This window comes from Aotus nancymaae, unplaced genomic scaffold (assembly GCF_030222135.1).
Source record: "Aotus nancymaae isolate 86718 unplaced genomic scaffold, 86718_ANA_hifiasm-v0.15.2.pri h1tg000062l, whole genome shotgun sequence".
In the NCBI taxonomy this organism is placed as follows: domain Eukaryota; kingdom Metazoa; phylum Chordata; class Mammalia; order Primates; family Aotidae; genus Aotus; species Aotus nancymaae.
Genome location: NW_026988476.1, coordinates 26,551,840 through 26,570,668, shown reverse-complemented (window position 1 = coordinate 26,570,668; position 18,829 = coordinate 26,551,840). Strand labels below are relative to the sequence as shown.

The 18,829-nt window shown below is 40.0% G+C and overlaps 1 protein-coding gene across 1 annotated transcript in view; it reads right to left on the bottom strand.

Annotated features, from left to right (window-relative positions):
• The window catches only part of TMEM260 (transmembrane protein 260), a 74,421-nt gene extending 69,720 nt beyond the window's left edge, over nucleotides 1-4,701 (bottom strand). The window contains exon 1 of the mRNA XM_012450989.3: nucleotides 4,424-4,701. Coding sequence (XP_012306412.2) covers nucleotides 4,424-4,583 — 160 coding nt within the window. The 5' untranslated portion in view covers nucleotides 4,584-4,701. The remainder of the gene's footprint in view (nucleotides 1-4,423) is intronic.
• Nucleotides 4,702-18,829: the final 14,128 nt, after the last annotated feature.

Below are 18,829 nucleotides of genomic sequence, written 5' to 3'. Positions count from 1 at the left end.
ACATCTGAGGTTTGGACACTCCATAAAATATGCCATACTACCCTAAAACTGGCATTTGGATAGCTTCTCTGCATTAATTGCACTGGATATCTTTCATCGATTTCCAAGTGTTTATTAACTCCAGGTTATTTTGGTAAGGTCTACTATAAGACATATTTTTCAAATAATATTCTTTACATACTCCTTTACAGTTCGTCACCGTTAGCAACTATTTCTAAAATTGTGATGCAGTAATTTAATGCCTATTTGTTAATATTTTAAATATTCAGAGCTCAGGGACTTTTTCTGACATCCCTATACACTGTAATCCAGTACAATGTAAGGAATCGATATTGATGAATGACTTATGAAAGTTACTAGTACCTATTAGGAAATGTACTACTGTCTATTCCCTATCCTTTCATAGATGCCAATACTCTACTTTTAATTTCTGTCCCAGCTACAATTTAGACCTTTAGTCTCTCTGGCCTGGACTATGGCAACAGACTTGACCAATCTTCTACTTCAATTCATCTTCATTTTGAAATCACCTGTAATTAACACCTGCCAGCCCCCTTCCCAAACACACACATAGACACACACACAAAAATAAAATAAAATAAAAAGCTGGATTGCATCCCTAGTCTAAAATTTCTCAATGGCTGCTCTCTGTTTTCTGAATGAAGTTCAGATTCCTCAGCATGACATTCAAGCCTTCTATGGTTTCAAGGTTCTTTTTCTAGGCTTATACCCATGACACCTACGTTCCCTCCAGTCAAATCTGATTACCCACTGTTTCTCTGGAGTGGCCCTCTTTTGCACCTCTTCTCACTCATTTTCTCACCCTGGAGTATTTTCCCTAGCATCCTCTCCCTAAATCCTTCCAAGCCTAGTTCAATTGCCACCTTCTCGGTAACACCTTTCCTTAGACACCTGCTTCCCCAGCCTCTCCATCAGAATTAATCACTTCTTCCTCCTCCATAGAACCTGCTTGAGTCTATTTAGCACTTTAGATTGCCTTATATTCTGGTTAGTTGTTTTCATTTCCCTCTCCCATTAACTTTAAAAACATTATCCTATCCATTTCAGGATCCTGCCAAGATATCAACCCCTCTCCCCTCTGGCCACACACAGAGATCAATTCAAGCCATGCACACAGAGGTTAACAAAAAGACACATCACATTGTCATCCTTGCTACTAAGACATCCCTGTCTTACGCGAATGACTGCATCATGCAAGTCCTATAAGGGCACCTGAAGACAGATTAAGTCAATTACTTAAGGACATTTGTTAAGAGATATCCAAGAGCACCTTAGAAACCAGCAGCACTTTTTATATCCTAAATGTTTTTTTTAAATAGTTTATGGTCTCACAGTGTATGAAAGAGCTGTTCCCTTTGTTAACTACTGTAAAGGATATGATTTTATAGTTTACTCCACAACGAATTCGCTCATGTCTTTAGCTCCAAACTATTTTCATCAACTTTTTGTTCTTCTATCTTTTTGTGACAAAGCCACCATAAGTTCAGAATTTCAAGGTCACTATTCATTCTTCTTCATTTTAAATTCATTCAGAATTATATTTAACATTAAGAAAAACAGCCTATTTTTCTCTAAGTTCTCTTTGCCATGGAAAAGTCAGTATGTGGTTATTTGCTGGAGTTCTGCTGCCATAAAGATAAATCTGGAATGTGACAAACTTCCATCAGTTCTCATCAAATCTTAAACTAAAATCGAAATACAAAAGATGCCCCCATTCAAATTTTTTAAATGTATCTTTGATAAAGACTAAGGGGAAATACTACTCTTACACTGATTGTGATAAAGAGGAAGTGAATAGTAAAAAAAAAACCTCAAAACTTTCTGAGTTCTGGCTTTCTCCCAACCCTTTACACAAAGGGTTCCTCAGAGTTGTGTCTGCCTGCATCAGAATTAATCTGCTTTTTAAAAATGAAGATTCCTTGCCCATACTTCCAAACTCCTTAACCTAGTAAGACCCACTGACACTGTGGCCGAAGTTTCCCAAGTAATTCTGAAGTACTTCCCTTTTGAGAACCACAACTCTGTTGTCTGCAAAGCAACGCCAGAGCTGTCAGCAGGTGCTTAACCTTTACAAAAACCAGCTCACTTTTAATCATACTTCTCAATATTAATTAGACTACATTGTCAGACATCACATCTGTTAAAGACAGTATCTTTGAAATAAACTCATGTATAAACTAATGGTGCCCCCAAAAGCACCATGAGCACCCCTGCCCATAAATGAACTATGTGTCAAGCGGTACAAATAATAATTTTGGCAAAACCACACAATGTGATAAATTTATGGAGTAAAATGTAAGACTTATCAGGAAGAATACATGCTTTACATTGGTTTTGAGATGTGTTCTGTTTATTGATGAAAATATAATTCATAAACATTCAAGAATAATACATTCAACATTTATCAAATATATGATTAAGCAAATTTTCCATATTGGCATATACTTGGCAAACAGTTAATCATTCCCAAAAATGAACATAAAAATATTAGAAGCAACCACTATTTAACATCAAACCAAATTAAAGCAACTAAAGTTTGGTAACTCAAGATAAATATACAACTTTATTCTTTTGGGAAAAAACACAGTGTTAATAAAGGCAAGGCAATTATAATTTCAAATAGATTTTCAATATCACTATATATGTGATGGTGGATTTAGAAAGGAATTTCATAAAATGTTTTGGCAAAGAGTAAAGGTCAAGACGGCACATTCTAAAGTCAATGTACTTGGGTTCTTTTCCTGACTACTACCTGCGTGACTCTGGGCATAGCTTAGCCTTAGTTTTCTCATTTATAAAAGGAAAATAATAATTGCACCTCCTTTTAAGGGTAGCTGGGAGGGCTAAAACAACCCATATTAGAACAATACCTGGCACATAGTAAGTGCCCAATAAATGTCAGTGATTACTAATCTCACTCCCATCCTTCATACTCAACCAACCGTAAGTAGCTGTCACTCTTTAATTTTTTAATTTTTTTACAGGTAACGGAACTATCTAATCTCTGAATAATGTTCTCCACCATCAAAACTCTCACAACTATAAAGTTACTTCCATTATGAAATACAAATCTTGGAAACATGGTACAAAAACTCCCTACTACACAAATGAAACACTATCCCTATTCGTGCAACAGAACCGGAAAGAAGCAAGGTAACAATTTGAAAATGGAACATCAACGATCTTCAATGTGGTAAGCAGCCCTAAAGATCATCTCCACTGATCCCCAACTTCTGGTATTCTCACTTGTGTAATCCTCTACCCATTGAATATGGGTTGGGTTTACCGACAAACTTGCAGGAATAAACTAGGGAAGAAGTACATTACTCACAATATCAGGTTACAAAGTGACAGAGGTGTCAGACAGAGAGGTGTCCTCCATCTTTTTCTTGACAGAAGTCAGTTAAATCATGGAGACCCACATAGCAAAGAACTGGATTGCGTTTCTCCCCAAATTTTGCCTTGAGAAGACCGCAGCCCCAGCCCACACCATGACAGCAATCCTGTTCTGAGTAAGACCATCTAGCTTAAGCAGCACCCAGATTCCTGATTTACAGAACCGGGAGATGATAAATGTTTGCTGTTTAAGCTGCTCCACTTGGAGATAACTGGTCAAGCACCAACAACTGCTTTTTCAGTCCATAGGTTCACCACCGGAAATTACAGCACCATTCTGACAAAATTATTGGCCATGATATGGCATCGTTGAAACCAAAACCAAAATCTGGATCTTGTTTCTTGCTTCAAATATAAAACAATTAATGTGATTTAATGGCCAATGAGTCATGCTTTTCTTTTTCATAGAAACAGCTGCACCTGGCTTCCACCTTGTTAAGAGTCCTCCTGCAAATATCCTGCATTGCTAGTTCCTTCTCAATACTCAGGCTTCAACTAAAACATCACCTCTTTAGAGGCCTTTCCTGAATAGCCCTTCGGAAGGACCCACTCTCAATCACATTTCCCGCCTACTGTCTCCATAACTTATCACCAGTTAATACGCTGTTTATTCATTAACTTGTGTACTGTCTAACCGCACTGGTACGCTCGCAGTATCTGTTCACCACTACTGTTCCTTCGTCTGAAACATAGTAAGGACTCGGTGAGTGGTATTTGTGGACTCAAAGGGAATACAAAGTAAATACTCAGGACCAGGAAAAAAGATAGGGGGAAGTGGAGAGGTCGTTAAGCCCCATCTCGAAAGCCTGAGAACTAAAGAAACGAGAACGACAGGAATGGAGACAGAAGCGGGCTCAGAACACACAATACGGGGCTGCGCACAGGCGGGCGGATGGAGGCCCAGGGCTGACCAGAGTGAATGCTAAGAGCGGAGGCCAGACACGGCCCCTGCCCGTTCTGGTACTAGAGCAGAGGGGCAGGAGGGGCAACCCTGCTAGTACTTTACCCGAGTCTCCCCCCGGCACCGAACGGGGCAGCGTGAGCGTGAAAACGGTGGCCACGGCGGCGAACACAGCCAGGCCGCCGCGGAGGCCCCCGGAGCGCCGCGGCCCCACTCGGACTGCCCGCTCCTCGGCCTGACCCCTGCCGTCGCCATGGGGACTCATGGGCCAGTGGCGACCGAGGGAGGAGAAGGCCGCCGGCCCAAGGACTCGGTGCTACACGAAGCTCACCAGCCAAGAGGCAAGCTCAGCCTGTCTGGCGGCCGCGGCGACTTCCGGGTCGAGCATCCACGGGTCGGACCGCACCTTTATCCGCCTGAGCGCGGGGAGGAGAAAATGCCAGGTCGCGCTTGAGCGAGGCCCTGGGAGCTTTCCAGCAGTGCACCACGCATTGGCGTTCAACTATTTATAATGTGCTTTAAGGTCCCTAATCACCGGGAAGAGTACTCCCTTTAAAAAGCAAGCCTGACCACAGGCCTACCGTCTCCATGGCTGTTCCCCCCTTTCATACTGACTTGGTTGGGTCTGACAGAGACCAAAGCAGCATGGAAAATCCGAGCGAGGAAGGGCTGCTCCTGCCCCCTACGGTGCGGGGTGGAACTGCACAAAAGGGATCGGTCAGGAGCCCCTACCTGTGCTAACACAAAGGGTGCTGTATTTACTGTTATGTGCAAAGTAAACCAATAAATACATTAATCGCAATTATGTATTTATTACGATTTTCTATGTTACTATGATTAATTACAATAAGTCTGTGTGCTACTTATTAAATCACTGAGTAATTTTTAGAGATATTAGAATATGCTAGTGTGTCAGTCAATTTTGTTTTTCTTCCATAGCATGATGAAACTCTGTAGATGAGTTGGGAAATTTGAGTTCCTGTATTCATGCAGATAACTCATACCTTGATAAAGGTGTCTCCTAGTTTAATGAGCAGGGGTGTTTTCCTGGAGTTTTCAACACAACAAAGTGGGAACGAAATGGAATCACCATACTTTACAATGAGCTGTAATGTAAAAAAATAATCAGGTCCTATTGACATAGGACAATCACATAACGGCGCAGTTAATAAGTTTTTTAAGCTTATATTTTATGTTATTAAAGCAGTTATTCTGGAGTGGGATGGGAGGAGGGCAGCCCCCACAGAATGTATCTCAGAGACACACTGAAAACCAGTGAAAATCTCAAAAGTGTTACATGAAATTTGATAAGGACACAGTGACTAAACCATAGAGTAACAAATACCTACCGTGACAGTCATGGGGCCAGCACACCTTAGTCTTTTTCCAGGTACTTATATAATTTCCAGTCTTTTCCCGGCACTTTCTCAGCTATACTGTGAGTTCCTGGAGGACAGGGACTGAGCAGTAGAGTGCTTCTAAAATGGCTTCCCAGATATCCCTGCCTCCTCACTCACTTCCTGTACAATCTGCACCCCTTATGTGAGGAGCTTAACCTAAAGATTCGCTTCTATCAACAGAATAAGGCAAAAGTGATGGATGTTACTTTCAAATTAGGTTATAAAAGACTAACTTTCATCTTGCTGGCACTCCCTCTTCTCCTCTCACTTGTTCTCTCTGATGAAGCCACCGACCATGGTGTCAGCTGCCCTGTGGAAAGGTCCACGTGGCAAGAAACTGAGAGCTGCCTCTAGCCAACAGCTGGCAAGAAACTGAGGCCTGCAGTCCAACAACCTTAGAGGAACTGCATCCAGGCAGCACCGTCTGAGTGGGTGTGGGTCTGGGTCCCTCCCCCACACGAGCCTTGAGATAACTAGAACTCCTGTCAAGACGTTGATTGCACCCTGTGAATGACCCTGAAGCAGAGAACCTAACTAAGCCTCATCCAGACTGCTGTCCTCTAGAAACTGCGAGATAATAAGTTTTAAGTTGTTTTAAGTTGATAAATGCGGGGAAATTTGTTAGTTATCAGCACTAGATAACTAAAATAGGCTGTCTCTTATTTCTTTGCTGAAAGAACATACCAGTGGGTAACACTGACTGGATCAAGCATATACTTCTTTCTCTTTTTATGCATTTCCTCTTTTGCTCATGAGTTTTATTTAAAAATGTTTTTATTTTGAAGGGGAATACTTCTTTGTCTATGTTTGGGAGGTAGAGCTCAGTGCTGGAAATACAAATCTGGGAGTTGTTCATATAAGGATGATATAAGTGATTTACTTGATAAAGGGATAGTGTAGAGAGAACAAGGTTGAGGTCTAACGTTAGACCATATTCTCATTTCGGGAATGGCTGGAGAAGAGGACAGAACAGTGGAAGAGAACGAGGTGTCACTAGAAACTAAAAAAGCAAAGTCAATGAAGTACACGTGGTCAGGATGCTAACAGAGAGGCGAAGGGCAATGAAGAGGGGCACATCTAGATTTTATGAAGCTCAAATGTATAAAACTTGGAGAATTGTCTATAAGCAAACTGATAGAAAACTGCAGATACAGAATTAAGCACAAGATAATGGAAACTGCCTGGGCTAGAGAGAAACTGTGAAGCCTAAGCTTCATTAGCTTCACGGTTGTTTTCCTTTGAAGATTAAGAACTGCCAGTTCTCTGTTTGTGTCTGATTCTACCTCTCAGTAAGCATCTGACTATTCCCTCCTCCAGAAGTATTTTCTTTTCTGGTCTTCAATGATAGCACCCTCTTTGGTTTTCCTTTTATCAATGGACCCCTGCCCTGGCTCTGCTTCTGTCAGTCCTCCAAATGCTGGAATGTTCCTGGGCTGTTCTACACTTTTCTCTCTTTCTATCTTCTTTATGAAGATGATAATATTGAAGCTTTAAAAAGCAACTATGGGCTGGGCGTGGTGGCTCACGCCTGTAATTCCAGCACTTTGGGAGGTCAAGGCGGGTGGATTACTTGAGGTCAGGAGTTCAAGACCAGCCTGGCCAACATGCTGAGACCCTGTCTCTACTAAAAATACAAAAATTAGCTGGGTGTTATGGTGGACGCCTGTAATCCCAGCTACTGGGGAGGCTGAGGCAGGAGAATCACTTGAACCTGAGAGACGGAGGTTGCAGTGAGCCAAGATGGTGCCATTGCACTCCAGCCTGGGTGACAAGAGCAAATCTTCATCAAAAAAAAAAAAAAGAGCAACTATGGGGCAATATATCTAAAAACTACACCTCCTCTGCCTCTCTTTTTTAAGCAACATATTTTTTGTTTGTTTGTTTGTTTTTTAACCCAACTGCCCCCTGACCTCTCCATTTCTATGTCTAAATAGCCTTTCAAACCTGATGGATTTTGTCTAATTTCTACCATATTTAAACTTATACCTGGCACAAAAGAAGTGCTAAACAAATGTTTATGTAATAGATGAATGCATGAACAATCAGAGATCATCGGTGTATCCATTAGGGATTGTATTTAGCTACTAGTGACAGATCCTGCTACAGTGGCTTAAACATTAAAACAATTATTCTCCTATGTAAAAGAAATCAGAAGTCTGGAGGAAAACAGTCTAATACTGGCTATGCAACTCCCTGATTCCACTAAAGACAAAGCTGAAGTCCTCATATCTTTCTGCACCATCCCACTCAGCTTACATCCTCAAGGTCATCTACTGATCCAAGGTGGCTGCTAATGCTCCAGACATTACATCTGTTCTTGAGGAAGAAAAAGAAAGGACAGGAAGAGAAAGGCCTGCTCCAGCCTTTAAAAAAAAAAAAAAGTGCTGAAACAGCCCCTTTCAGGCTATTCCACAATTATGTACATCTAATTGGCCAAAATGGAGTAACAGGTCATTCCTAGAGGCAAAGGATGCTGGGAAATGGACTTTTCAGCTAGACAGCTTGCCCAGAATTCTATTACAAAGGAAAAAGGGGAGAATGGATATTGAGGGGCAACTGGTGGGCTCTGCATGGATTGGGTGGCCTGGAGGTATCTGAACCTTGAAAATTTAAGAGGTCAGCTTCAGTAGAGTAGTAGATATGAAAAGGAGGTACCAGTGGGCCAAGAAGTGAGCAAATGGAAGACATGAAAATAGAATACATTTGCAAAAAGTTTGGCAGTGAAGGGAAAGAGGGAAATAGCATGAAAATTCACAGGGATTGAAGGGTCAAATGAAAATTTTGAGTATCTTGTTTTGTTTGTAGCTCAAGGGAAGATTTGGAGAGAGAGAGTGATGAAGTAACGATGTACAACTTATTGGAGCGGATAGAATCAAGGAGGACAGAAGAGAAGGATTGAAGATAGAAAATGTTAGAGATAAAGAGAGAGACCTCATGATGTCTCTCTTTACACATGATTTGTAAACACACGACTGTTGGACTTGATCCTGAGGCAGACCAGTAAGACACACAAGGAGAACTGACTTATTGTTTATGCTCTACATCATTCTATGATGGCTTAGAGTTAGTCACTATAATACAAACCATAAAGTAAAAAAACATGTAGATAATTTAGGATTCGTCCAGAGAAACAGAACTAGTAGGAGACACGTATGATATAATTTATTGCAAGGAATTGTCTTACGTAATTGTGAGGACTGGCTAAGTAACTCTGAAGCCCATAGCACAAGCTATCAGGAAGGGAAGACTGGAACTCTTGGGCATGGCAGAAAGCTGCTGCCTACTGCCACCATTTTTTTGTCATAAGGAGACCCACACCCCTGCTTAAGGCCTTTCAACTGATTGAATCAGGCCTACCAAATTAACTATGATAATTTCACTGTTTTGAAATCAACAGAGGCCGGGCATGGTGGCTCCCACCTGTAAATCCAGCACTTTGGGAGGCTGAGGTGGGAGAATCACTTGAGGGCAGGAGTTCGAGACCAGCCTGGGGAAACCCCGTCTCTACTAAAAATCCAAAAAAAAAATTAGCCAGGTGTGGTGGCCCATGCCTATAATCCCAGCTACTCAGAAGGCTGAGGCACAAGAGTCGCTTGAACCTGGGAGGCGGAGGCTGCAGTAAGCCAAGACCGCACCACTGCACTCCAGCCTGGGTAAAGGAAAGAGACTCTGCTTGGGAAAAAAAAAGTCAACTAATTATGAGCTTTAGTCTTATCTACAAAATACCATCACAGCAACACCAAGATTCGTGTTTGATTGAAAAACTGAGGAATGTAGTCAAGCCAAGTTGACACATTCAAAGGACATCATAGAGGCCAGGGAACACCTGAATTAGATCTAGAACATCAGATGGATGGAAAGCGAAAACATAGATCTGTGGCCCTATGGTACCCTCAATTTTGTCTGCCTGGGACTTATGGCCAGCATCTAGCTTCTGTTGAAACCAAGGAAGTGGCTCCTCATTATTGCTGAGCAGAGGTGGGCATTCCAGCTACCCACAAGACCTGTACTGCTGCCTCCCTGCTGCGAGGGGAAGGAGTTCCACTCATGGTTTCCATAGCACCACATGGTTATGGGGGTAGGGAGATGGTCCCCTTTTTTTTGGACAGTGGTAAAAGTCTTGACTCTCACTAGACTCCCTCTGATACTGCCCCAGAAGGGAGGGAGAGGGGTACCTCATTATTTTTGGGCAGAGGTGGAAGTCTGGGATCCCCATGTGGTCTCCACTGCTGCCGTGGAGAAGAGTGGTCTCATTATCACCCAACCAGAATGAAATTTCTGGCTTCTTCCTCTGCCTTCTCTGCCATGACTCTGGTAGGTATGTGGAGGCACCCGGAGAGGGGAGAAGGCTGGGCTGTCCGCTCAGCCTTTCTCATGGTTTATTCTTTGGTTTTGGCTACAGTAGATTGGCTGTTTTCTAAACGTATCTGTCTTGCCCCTTTCTTGGTCTTTTAGCTAGAGGGAGAAGGCTTTTTGTTGGGGCTTTTTATTTTGTCTGTGGCCATTGGCATTTCTGGGTTGCCAGCTTCTTTAGCAACCAATCTGCGATATAAGAGGCAAAAAGAAGCCCAGGGACCTCACCACCGTGTTGTTCTTCAGATTTCAGAGCTCCTGTCTCATCTGCCTTTTTTTCTTCACCTTTCAAAGTCTCGTTATCTTTGTTTGATATATAATGTCCAGGGTGTTTAGTTGCACTTAGCAAGAATTCCATAAATGCACCTGTTTTATCTTTCTGAAAGCAAAAGTCACTCCTCTTTGTTTTATTCTTTCTGAGCGTTCAGAGTAGCTTCACAAATATTAATGTACTGAAATTCACCTAAAAATCACAACTTAGAGGTCTAATCCCCCGACACCTGACTTGATATAAAGTCAATGTCTTAATATTTCTAATGTCAGTGAAATTTAAGGTTAGAAACTTTAGACTAGAAATTAGATACCTAGAATACTATCTAGTAATCCATCTACGATAGGAAAATACAAGAGATACAAATATCCCTGTCAAATGCCTCAGAAAAGTAATTTTAAACATTTAAATGTATTAGTAACCAAAAGAATTTGAAATAAAAATAAAAGAAGGCCATTTCCACCTTTCCAATTGTCAAAGGTATTTAATAAGTATGGGGTATTGGTGATAAAGGAATTTGTTATAACATTTTAGAGGTTAGTTTATGTGTATAAAAATGCGTAAAGATATTCATATAATTTTACCTAGAATTAATTGTAAGTGAAGATTTGTATACATCTTTAACTTTATTAATAATCAGAGAAATACAAATGTAAACCACAATGAGATACTGCACACCTACTAGGTTTGCAAAAATTAAAGTTTAACTCTATATGATGTTGGTAAGTGTGTGGAATAATAGAAATGTTACCAGGAGTATAACCACCTGAAATCTACCTCCAACCGCTTGGGAAACAGACATTTCTAGTAGAGTCAAAGGTGTTTAGAGTCTACCACCCAGTAATTCTACCCCAGGTTTATACCTAGAGAAGCTAGGAGGTCCATAGCAGTGTGGTTCATAATAGCCCCCTACAGGAACAACCTCACACATCCATCAACAGCAGAATAGAGAAATAAATCCTCTCATATGCATACAATGAAACAGTATACAACAAAGAGAACGAACAAACCATGGAACAATCTGGATGATTCTCACAAACAAAATATTGGGCAAAAGGAAAAGCTTATGATAGAACACATATGAAATTATTCTAGTTATTTTATTTATTCATTTATTTGTTTGTTTATTTTTGAGATGGAGTTTCACTCTTGTTGCCCAGGCTGGAGTGCAATGGCATGGTCTCAGCTGACTGCAACCTCATCTCCTGGGTTCAATGATTCTCCTGCCTCAGGCTCCCAAGTAGCTGGGATTACAGTTGTGTGCCACCATGCCTGCTAATTTTTCGTATTTTTAGTAGAGACAGGGTTTCACCATGTTGGCCAGGCTGATCCAACTCCTGACCTCAGATGATCCACTCACCTCAGCCTCCCAAAGTTCTGGGATTACAGACATGAGCCATAGTGAAACTAAACTATATTGTTTAGATATACATTGTGTTTATATAATATATATGCTGTATATACACAATAGATATCTAAACAATATTGTTATTGTTGTAACAATATATTCTATATGTTATTATTATAACAATATTGTTATTGTTATATGTTACTATATATGATATATATATCTAAATAATATTTAGATATATATATTGTATATGTATATAGCATATATTATATAGTACGTATTATAGATATACAATGTATATCTAAACAATATACAGTTTTTCAAAACAATAGATATACATTGAAAAATTGTATATATCATATATCTCTCAACATGTATCTCCATAGTGTTTAAAGCTATGAAGAAAATAAAATCGAGAGAGATCCAAGATGGCTGATCACTAGCAGCTCGGGCACGTAGCTCCCAGTGAAAGCGCAGAGAATGAGAGGACGCCACACTTTCAGACGAATATTTGTAGCTCACGGACCAGGAGATTCCCAGCGGAGGAGCTCCATGGGTCGCCAGGGCGACTCTTGTGGCCGGCGCGGCGGTTTTGCTGGCGCCTTAAAGCGGCAGTTCTTGGTGCAGAGTCCAGAGATTCCTGGGCTGAAAAGCACCATCAACCTTAACACCGCTGTCTTGGCCGGCGCAGTGGATTGCTCAGATTTCGGCGCTGGGAATCAAAAAGTTGGACGTCCGCTCAGAGACCTAGTTAGAAAGTCGGTAATTACAAAGACGACAGATGGATAAATATATAATCAAGGGAAGAAAGCAGCCTAAAAAGGCAGAGAATACTCAAAATCAGAATGCCTCTCCCTCCACAGGGGATCGCAATTCCTCATCAGTAACGGAACAAGGCTTAATGGAGAACGAGTGTGTTCCAATAACAGAAGCAGGTTTCAAAATGTGGGTGATGAGAAACTTCTGTGAATTAAAAGAACTTGTTCTAACCCAATGCAAAGAAACAAAGAACCTTAAAAAAAGGTTTGACAAAATGCTAACGAGAATGGACAATTTAGAGAGGAATATAAGTGAATTGATGGAGCTGAAAAGCACAACACGAGAACTTGGCGAAGCATGCACAAGCTTAAACAGTCGAATTGATCAAGCAGAAGAAAGGATATCAGAAGTCGAGGACCAGCTCAGTGAAATGAAACGAGAAGACAAGAATGCAGAAAAAAGGATAAAAAGGAATGAGCAAAGTCTCCAGGAAATATGGGACTATGTGAAAAGACCTAATCTACGTTTGATAGGTGTACCTGAATGTGATGAAGAGAATGAATCCAAGTTGGAAAATACTCTTCAGGATATCATTCAGGAAAACTTTCCCAACCTAGCAAGGCAAGGTAATATTCAATTCCAGGTAATACAGAGAACACCACAAAGATATTCTTCAAGAAGACCAACCCCAAGGCACATAATCGCCAGATTTATTAGGGTTGAAATGAAGGAGAAAATACTAAGGGCAGCCAGAGAGAAAGGTCAGGTTACCCACAAAGGGAAATCTATCAGACTCACAGCAGATCTCTCAGCAGAAACCCTACAAGCCAGAAAAGAGTGGGGACCAATATTTAACATCCTTAAAGAAAAGAACTTTCAACCCAGAATTTCCTATCCAGCCAAACTAAGCTTTATGAGCGAAGGAAAAATTAAATCTTTTGCGAACAAACAAGTACTTAGAGAGTTCACCACCACCAGGCCTGCTTTACAAGAGCTTCCGAAAGAAGCACTATACATATAAAGGAACAACCAATATCAGCCTTTCCAATAATATATCAAAAAGCAAAAAACATTAATACAATGAAAAATTTACATCAACTAATGGGCAAAACAGCCAGCTAGCATCAAACGCCAGTATTAAACTTATATATATTTTAATTGGATAAAAAGCCAAAACCCATCGGTATGCTGCATCCAGACCCATCTTACATGCAACAATACACAAAGACTCAAAGAGAAGGAGGAAGATTTACCAACCAGAGAGTACAAATAAACAAATAAACAAAAAGCAGGAGATGCAATTCTCGCCTCTGATAAAGTAGACTTTAAAGCAACAAAGATCAAAAGAGGCAAAGAAGGACATTACATAATGGTAAAAGGATCAATGTAACAAGAATAGCTAACGATTCTATAGATCAACAAGATAGAAAATTAACAAGCATATTCAGGACTTGAACTCAGACCCGGAACAAGTAAACTTAATAAACATTTATAGAACTCTCCACTTCAAACACACAAAACATACATTACCACCTCACACCTATTCCAAAAGTGACTATATAATTGGAAGTAAATCACTCCTCAGTAATCGCATAGCATTTCATAGGTTTAAATGAAATATTGGTTGGCTGTTTGTTTGTTATCTTCTTCCCTTATTCCTTCCTGACTACATCATTAAGTATAATTATCAGTATACAAGAGGTTTTCAATACCCATTACTAAATTGCATTCTAGCCTGGGCAAGAAAGCAATACTCCCATTCTCTCTCCCTCATTCTTTTCCTTTTTCCTCCTCCCCATTCTCTCTCTCTCTTTGTCTTTAAAAAAAAAAAAAAAGAAACTTTTATTGCAACATGGTCATGTCCATTTTTTAGCATATGGCTGCTTTCATGCCACAATAGTAGAACTGAGTAATTGCAACAGATACCATATGGTCCACAAAGCCAACAATATTTACTATTAAAAAAAAAAAAAAAGAAAAAAAATCAAGATTGCAGGTGCTGGGTTAATGGTACCTTGGGGGTGAGTGGAAGCTGTGATTGGAGAGGGGTACACAAGGGCTTTGGGGTGCTGTCAATATTTCTGTTCTCATCCTGGGTAGTGGTCACATGGGTATATTCTTTATAATCATTCTTTAAACCATTTACAAATGCTTTATGTACTTTTTTTTAAATCTATATATCATTTATTTTTCAAAATAGCTGTGAAGGAAGATTCTGAAGTTATCTAATGGAGAGTTTTGTAATGGATACTTTTCTTTTTGAGGCAGGGTCTTGCTCTGTCACCCAGGTTGGAGTACAGTGGCATGATCATGGCTCATGCCACCTTAGCCTCCCCAGGCTCAAGTGATCCTCCTACCTCAGCCTGCCCAGTAGCTGGGACTATAGACACGTGCCACCATACTCAGCTAAATTCTGTATCTTTTTGTAGAGACAGGATTTTGCCATGTTGTCCAGGCTGGTCTCAAACTCCTGAGCTCAAGCAATCCACTCACCTTGGCCTCCCAAAGTGCTGGGATTACAGACATGAAGCACTACGCCCAGCCTGTAATCAACACTAACCAGAATATTGTCCTGAGTTGACATGAAATAACTCATGAATTTTCCTGCATCTTTTTAGTGCCATTTAATGTAAGTGATTATGTGGAAGTGTTTTCTACTCAAAGAAAGTAGATTCCAGCATGAAAGCAAATTTTCTTTCAGAATTCCTTGTGGTGATCTAATGTAATTGAGTATTAAACTCTCTCCTAAAACCAATTTACTTTTCAGACATAAACTTTGTGAATTCCCTTCCAGAACTTTGGCGAATAAAAAGAAGACTTAGTTTTATAGTCTTGATATTTGTCAGTAATCTTCATAGTTTTAGTAAACCCATTTTTTTTCTAAACAAAACTCCAAGGCATCACATAAAAAGAAAAATTAGTTAAAGGCACAAAACGATACAATTAGAAAGTCAAAATAACAACTATGAAAATTAGGAGTGAAGGTGAAGATAGTGGTAATGAACTCCGGCACTGGGGACTCAATAAATAATGGCTTTTTTTTTTTTTTGAGACAGAATCTTGCTCTGTCACCCAGGCTGGAGTGCAGTAAAACCATCCTGGCTCACTGCAACCTCCACCTCCAGTGTTTAAGTGATTCTCCTGCCTCAGCCTCCCTAGTAGCTGGAACTACAGGTGTGCACCACCATGCCTGGCTAATGTTTTTTTTTGTTGTTTGTTTGTTTGTTTTTGTATTTTTAGCAGAGACAGGGTTTTACCATGTGGTCTGGTGAAACTCCTGACCTCTGGTGATCTGCCCACCTCGGCCTCCCAAAGTGCTGGGATTATAGCTGTGAGCCACTGTGCCCAGCCTAAAAAATAATGTCTTATATTGATAAATCAAGAGATAGATAGCACTAGAGGCACTAGAGGTCTATTGTTTAGGGAGGTAGTCATGAGTAGAACTAAAGCCATGAAAAGTTAAAAGTGGTTGTCCCTGAGAAAAGAGGAGAGGCAAAGAAAGATGGGAGATATTGCTTACATTATAAGTTGCTCTGTATTCTTCTGTTTTGCCATGTGCATTGCATTACTTTGATAAAGAATAGTATGGCCAGGTGCCAGTGGCTCACACCTGTAATCCCAACACTTTGAGAAACTGTTAGGAATTCAAGACCAGCCTGACCAACACAGTGAAAAACCATCTCAATTAAAAATACAAAAATTATCCGGGCACGGTAGTGCATGCTCGTAATTCCAGCTACTTAGGAGGCGGAGGCAGGAGAATCACTTGAACCTGAAAGGCAGAGGTTGCAGTAAGCCAAGATTATACCACTGCACTCCAGCCTGGGTGACAGAGCGAGACTCCATCTCAAAAAAAAGTAAAATATTTGTAAATAAGCAAATGAAAAGGGAAAAAGCCAAATTACAGCTCTTTTGAATTAGACATTATAATGCACATGAAGAACATGAAAACAGTAGGAACTACAAAAAGTTTGCCCTAAATGAGTTTTCTCCTGTTCAAATTACATTTAAAATCCTCTTATTTAATCATTCTATTTCAATGTCTAAATATAATTTTCTCTACATTAGAGAAATTAAATGTTCATAAAGTATTTCAAAAATCTTTGTTCCAGTTATCTGTTATCATGTCAAAACTACCCCCACAGTGGCACATAACAACCCTTTACTGTATCTTATAGTTGTATGGGTCCAAAATGTATACAGGGCTCAGCTAGGAGATCTTCTGTTTCATGTAGCAGCGTTGACTGAGGTCACTTGGTGGTATTCAGCTGGCAGACAGGCCAGTCTGGAAAATCCAAGATGCCTTTATTATATGCCTGATGCCTTGGTGGGGATGGCTGGAATGCTGGGCTCAGCTGTGACTTTTGATCTGTGGTCCTGCATGGCTTCTCCAGCATTGCAGTCTCAGAGTAGCTGAACTAATTACCTGGCACCTCAAAGTTTTCAGAGGCTTATGAGAGGCCTAGGTAGAAGCTGCAAGGTTTTTATGTCTCAGGCTTAGAAGGCCCAGAATGTTGCTTCTGCTGTATTCTCTTGATCAGGCAAGTCTGTAAGGCTAGCCCAGATTCAAGGGGAGGGGAATTTGACTTTACCTCTCGAAGGGAGTAGTAAAGAATTTGCAGCTATCTTTAATCTGTACATCCCCCAACAAGACCCACGGTACAAAAATAAAAAAATATGGGGCAAATATTTTTTTCTGCCTGAAGGTGGAAAAACCACATGTGAATCGAGATTGTGGGAAAATTCAAATCATTAACTCAACATGCAGTTTGGAAAATAAATATTGTTTGGCCTCAACACTGAAGAGTCTTCTAACAAATATTAAGGTAATACTGTTTCAAAATCTGATGCACTTAATATTTGAGTTATTTAATTAGAGTTTAAGAAGGTTTGTGTTATTTTCAAAATCTTTTTGTTCTATTTGAAGTTCAAATAATAAAGTTTTTTACATTTAACAAGAAAATGATAATAAAATCTAACAGATGGAAAATGAATATGGAATACTAGACTGTGAATGTATTCAAGTACCTAGCACAGTACCTAGAACATAGTAAGTACAGGGAATGATTTGAAGATTAACTGTAAAAGGGTCACAGAGAGGATATCTAACTTGCTAACTGCTTTCAGAAAAGATTACATCTAAACCCCCCACCCTAAGGAAAGTCTCTCCTAACCCAGACCCAAGATATAAACCAAATGACAAAGGAAATGTAAGAGGTATATAATTATAAATGGTAATTTAAAAGGTAATTATGGAACTTATAAAACATTAAGCATTTTCATAGTCATTCAAGGAGCAGCCTATATTCAAATCCTGCCTCTACTAATTATCACGGTGATCTTGAAAGTAACTAAATTACCTGGCCCTCTTATGACTTATCTGAAAACTGAAAATTATGACAGTGCCATCCTCTTAAATTTTGTGTGAAGATTAAGTAAAATAACAAAAAAGAACAGAACTTGGCTCATTGCAAGTCACAATAAATATTAACTTATCTAACATTTAGAAGAAATTCTCTAGGATGTTATTTGAAAACAGGGCAAGTAAAACTGATACTTTTCTACTTTCATTTCAAAGATAATTAGCTAGAACTGAAAATATATGAGACAGACAAACTATCCATTTGCAACCAGGACATGAACTGGGAAGCTCCATGCTCCCTGGAGACTTAGTCAGCCTTGGATAAAAACTTCAATTCTGTGGTCTGTACAAGTCCAAACCCCATCCCAATATTTCTAGGAAATCTTGCTGCCTTGTTCCACTCATCTCTAGCTCCTCAATTATTCTGCATCAGCTCAAACTCAGTCCTTTCTTCAGTTACCAGAGAAACCCACTGGTTCCAAACAAGCCGATTTCTAAGAGAATGGGAAAGAAGAGTGTTCAACCATCAATCATCTCCCCAGGTTCCTGCTCACTCTCCTCCTGATTTCTTCTCCCAAACTTGCCCTTGCAAACTCTCTTTTCTCCTCTCTTGTGCACCGCATGTTAGCTTACCTTAGGGTAAGCTATCTCTACACTACCCTTCATGACCCAACATCATCAAGGTATTTAGTTAGTAGAATAAAGGACCTTCCATGTAACAAGATTTACGTGCTCTGGATCACAGACGTAGTTAATGATCTGTTAGGCTCCTGGTCTATTACATGTTCTTCTGTCTCATGTTTCCTGCACTGATGCTGTCAAGATGTGAAGAAAAATAACCAAGGGATAGGTGTATAACATCTTGATGAGTTTAAAGTAGTTGATAAAATGAATAGTTTCATGCATATGCAGGCAAATGGCAATTCCACATATAATTAAAGTTTGCCTACTATAGGCTATGCAGTGGCCTCAACGCGTATAGCAATGGAGCTCCTGGATGGTGCTCTTTGAACAT